Source organism: Dipteris shenzhenensis, chromosome 18, assembly GCF_047967505.1.
Source record: "Dipteris shenzhenensis isolate YYH24624 ecotype China chromosome 18, Dip_SZ_1.0, whole genome shotgun sequence".
Classification (NCBI taxonomy): Eukaryota; Viridiplantae; Streptophyta; class Polypodiopsida; order Gleicheniales; family Dipteridaceae; genus Dipteris; species Dipteris shenzhenensis.
Window position 1 is genome coordinate 14331094 of NC_141613.1, and position 4445 is coordinate 14335538.

The window sequence follows — 4445 nt, forward strand, 5'->3', positions numbered from 1 at the left end:
GATGTGACAGCAGTCTTCTTCATGAGCGAGACATACTCATTTACCAAGAAAACGATGTCTTTCAATTCCCCAAATTCAATACAACTTAAATGACACAATCCAACGATGCTTGTTTTGATATATTAAACTGTTAGGGCTTGTGTGCAGCACAGATGCTTCCACATAAGGACAAGGAGGGAGAAACCTTCTTGAGCAGGTCAAGTAGAAGCTTCACTCCTTTTTTGAACAACATCTCATATAAGCATCGCCCTCTCAAGCTTTCCTACCGCTCTTTTTAAGGAGGCAAATTTATTAAAGGCAACAAATTTGGCATTCCATAAAAAATCCTACTTCCAAATGATTAGCCAGAACAAATTTATGCAGCACATTAGTATGTTAATATGACTGTGACATGGTATTTTCACACCATTACCAATCATTGTTGGCTTTTCATCTTTACTAATCATCTGACCTACCTGAACTAATATGGATGTTTGATCATCAATACACATGCTGAAATATTTCTTGGGCCTAACTAAAAACATAATTTGCAGCACGCACAGCCTGCTCTGATCAATATGAATTCTAAGGAGCCTCAACCATGCTGGAGCAACACTTTCAATTGTCATGCTGATAAGCTTGTCCTGTGCCTCTTCTAATAGTTCAATTGCCCAAGAGCCATCTTGCACGCTTAATGCTTCATTGAGAAGGTTATGTCATGGTCTATACTTCTTACTCGTACCTACAAAGTATCTCCTCCCAGCAGCAACAAGATCTGAATGACAGCATGCACTAAGAACGCAGTTGTTCGGCTTCACCTTCAGCCTACATTAATTAAACAGCTGGAGGCTCTCTTTATCATGCCCATTTTTTCAATCATCATCCTGTGACTGTCTTTCAAGGGATGCCACATTGGCACATGCATCCAAAGCACAGATGAAGCTGATCTTGTATGGCTTGATGCTATTGGTGTAGTCGGCCTGCTTAATTTGGGTAATTCGATCTCACAAGCAAGGAATGAAGGTAGCACCGTGCAGGGAAAGCCACACAGCTGCGAAAAAGGTTCCTAGTAAACCTCCAGCCCACACCTGTGAGGCTGTGTGATAGCCTTCCCTCACTCGCAGCCATGCCTGCAAGCCAACACACCGTATGTTGAAATGATTAGACAATGTCGGTCATGAAATGCGAGCCTCTAAATGTTCCAAAGAAAATAAACGATTCTCTCTCTAAGGAATGATTCTCAGAGGAAGTCTGCCCTCGCATATAATAACTTTATTACCAGAGCATTGAAACGATGACTGATAGAGGCAGATCTTTGTACCAGGTAAATCGCTGCAGAGAGGAGGAAGCCAAATTTGCCAGCCATGCTCCATTCACATCTTTTAACAAAGCCTGAAAAGTCGCAGATTAGTTCTAGACGTCGATATTATTACGCAAGGAAGCGTTTGATCAAAATCTTCTGCCACTTGTGCGAGAATATAATTCAGAAACACATTTCATTTGGGCACATCAGCCATGGTGCTTCTTCTTGTCAATCTTACCGGGGGAGGAGCCTAGGTTTTGGGCTACATGTTGTAAGGTGTGGGTAGCAGTCACGGCCCCTTCACGGAGCTAGTGCTAATTAGTTTGTGATGACATCAAGAGGAAGATCACTATCAAAGTAGTACAATTGACCTATGACTTCCCCTACAGGAACCTTGTGAGGTGGCACAATCATCCTCACAATTGAGTGAGGGTCAAAGAATTAATAAGCTTTTTAGCCACTTGGTTGCTTGGTCATAGGTTCAACTTCATGAATGCCTAGATTTGCACCTTTTAGACCTGTGCCGGTAGCCTGGGAAGCACGGTGAGGACTTTCTTATGTTTAAGTTTAGGCATAGTAGTGACTTCTTGTAGTTAGCTAATCAGGCTTTTCCCTCACGATGTTTATAACACCAAACTCTTCAAACACCACTTTCTTTCCCACAAAATCTACGAGCACTAACACAACTAGCTGTCGGTCATCATCCTTTTCAACTACTTTGTCACCCTGTTTAGCAATGACTTCTTTTTTTGGTTGCTCACCATGTAAGCTTGTATATACGCTTAAGAATGCCAGACTCTGAGCGTGGGAGGATGGCATGCCCAAAGCGTCGGGGTCTTCTGCATCAGCTTCCATTCCGGGCCTGGGCTGCCGGAAGATGCGCTTCAAATAGCTGGAAAGCAGGTGGTTGATCACGGCACCCAGGAAACCCCATAGAGCAAGAGTGTCCTGCCGCCTCAAGAATGCCCCCACAACGTGAAACGCTAACATGAGTTGTTCAGACTGCGCAAACGGTCGAGAATTCTCAAGTAAGAAGGGAACCCATGTCACAAAACTATCGTGAACAAGCAAAATCAAGAAGTGTCTGAACGAAAGAAGCTCTGAGCGTACGCGTTGATCGATGCCCGTGTGGAGAGCATCCAGGATTGAAGAGGCCGTGTGGGGACGAGTGGTAGCTGAGCTCGAATCTGATGGGCGAGGTGGAAGGCTAAATTGGGCAAGGCAATGTCGAGTGGGGCGAGCAGGCAAACGAGCAATTGGGGAGTGATGAAGGAGAAGGACAAGGGGAATACCACCAAAAAGAGGAGGTGCAAGAGCAGATGGAGGAAAGAGGTATCTACTCATCATGGTTATGGAAGACCTAGCCTTACCAAAGCTTCAAATTTGGCAATGTAGGCATTTTCAGAATTTTTGGAAGTGTATTTTTCCTATTGGACAATATGTCGACTCTCAGTGTCCAAATGCCCCCCCCTTCCTTGCGCTCCCCCTCCCCCCCTTCTCTCTCTCTCCCCCCCCCCCCCAAGTCTTCCTCCACACCATTTCCTTTTTGTTTGCCTTTTTATGTTGGAGAAGCCTTATGAATGATTACATATCATTCACCTTGTTGTCAAAGTAAAGGCGACGTATTCAGAAGCGAAAATCATTGTTTTTTAGAATTTATTTTATTCGGGATTCCTATGGGTTGGCGCCATCGCTACGTGGAGGCATGGGACTAGTCACATCCCGTTGTCTGCGTTTCCACTTGGCTTCGGTTGTGTGTTGCGTTTGTCGACTTGTTGCATGAGGGGTTCGACCAAAACTCTGCCACTTGGCACTCTCGTACTGGTCGCGGATGTTGTCTTGCATGGAGGATCAGAGGAGTAAGCCATTGTATTTCCACAGCAACGTGTGTTTCATTGCACACCTCGATTTCCAGTAGAGTACCAAGCTATCCACCACCCCAAACTATCCAACACTTGCTACATTCTTGCTTCCAGGTTGCAGGAACTTTGACGCTTTGTTGCGTTGTCTGCGTTTTTGGGATGCATGCATGCTCCGCTTGCTGTCCACACATCGATTTCCAGCAGCGTCAAGATATCCTCTACCTCGATCTATCCAACACCTACAACATTCTTCTTTGATCCTATCCACGGTTGCTGGGACTTCGGCGCTTCGTTGCACTGTCTACGTTTTTTGGATGCATGCATGCTTCGGTGTTGTCATGTCATGGATGGAACAATCCATGGACTTCTTCTATGTGCAGTTTGTTTGCCCATGCTCTTTGCTTCGCCCACCGTAGGTTTTCATCCACGACTAAGTCATGCTCGCTCAGAAAGAAAACGACTAAGTCATGTGGTTGTCGATTCCCGATCGAAAACCGGCATGATTGGGTCCCGATAGTCATCGACACCACCAGTTACCTCTTGGGAATTGCCTCGTGTTGGCGATTCCCAGTCGTCAGCGAATGCGAGGAGGTGGATAGCTTGACACGTGGCGAGGAGGCGAATGGTGGGACAAGTGGAGGTAGGTGAGTGGATGGTTCCTTCGAGGAGGCGGATGGTGTGACACGTGGTGGATGCGGGGAGGTGGATTGGGTGACACATGGCAGTAGGTGAGTTTGCACGTGGTTGGGTGTGTGGTTTGGGCTACGTGTAGTTTATTTATTAGTGTATTTGTTTTGTTTAAGGATTTTGGGTTTTGTTCGTTGGATTTCTTTTGATCTGATAGTTGTTGTATGTTGGATGGCACGTGTTGCATGTGGCTGTATGTTGATGTGTGATTGTCTGGTTGGTTGTTTGTGTGTTTTCTGGATTTTTGTTTGTGATCGTTGGATTGTGTCTAATCTACGGCTGGATTTTGATGAGGTTTTGATTAAACCCTTTCGTTGTGTTTTGTTCAGTTTTGTTTTCTACGATGGGGGTTTGAGTTTGCATGATGTGGAGGGGATTGTTGGCCTTGCTAGATGAATCTATGCATTGCCGGAGGGGTTTGGCACTGCTCGAGTTGCATGGCTGGTAGTCTTGTTGGGGTTGTGTTTGTGAGCTATTGTGGTCGTGTTTCTAATGGGTGGTCTTTATATATCGGTGGTACACTGCGTTGGAAGCATGGGGGCATGGAAGCTCTTGACAGCCCTTCTTTTTCATTGGGCCTTTCCCAAATTAGGGTTTTTGGTTCACCCGATGTG

The 4445-nt window shown here is 45.5% G+C and overlaps 1 protein-coding gene across 2 annotated transcripts; it reads right to left on the reverse strand.

Annotated features, from left to right (window-relative positions):
* Positions 1–234: 234 nt before the first annotated feature.
* Positions 235–2667, reverse strand: LOC147890832 (lipid phosphate phosphatase epsilon 2, chloroplastic-like). Of its 2 annotated transcripts, none has more exons than XM_087389862.1 (4): positions 2393–2667; positions 2044–2230; positions 1301–1371; positions 235–1109 (listed from the first exon to the last, which is right to left on the reverse strand). In XM_087389862.1, the coding sequence occupies exons 1-4, from the start codon at positions 2627–2629 to the stop codon at positions 984–986; spliced, it is 621 nt and encodes a 206-aa protein (XP_087245988.1). In that variant the 5' UTR covers positions 2630–2667; the 3' UTR covers positions 235–983. The 2 variants fall into 2 exon arrangements, with proteins under 2 accessions (XP_087245988.1, XP_087245985.1); XM_087389859.1 differs by having other exon boundaries at positions 237–1109; positions 2044–2284.
* Between the last annotated feature and the right edge of the window lie 1778 nt (positions 2668–4445).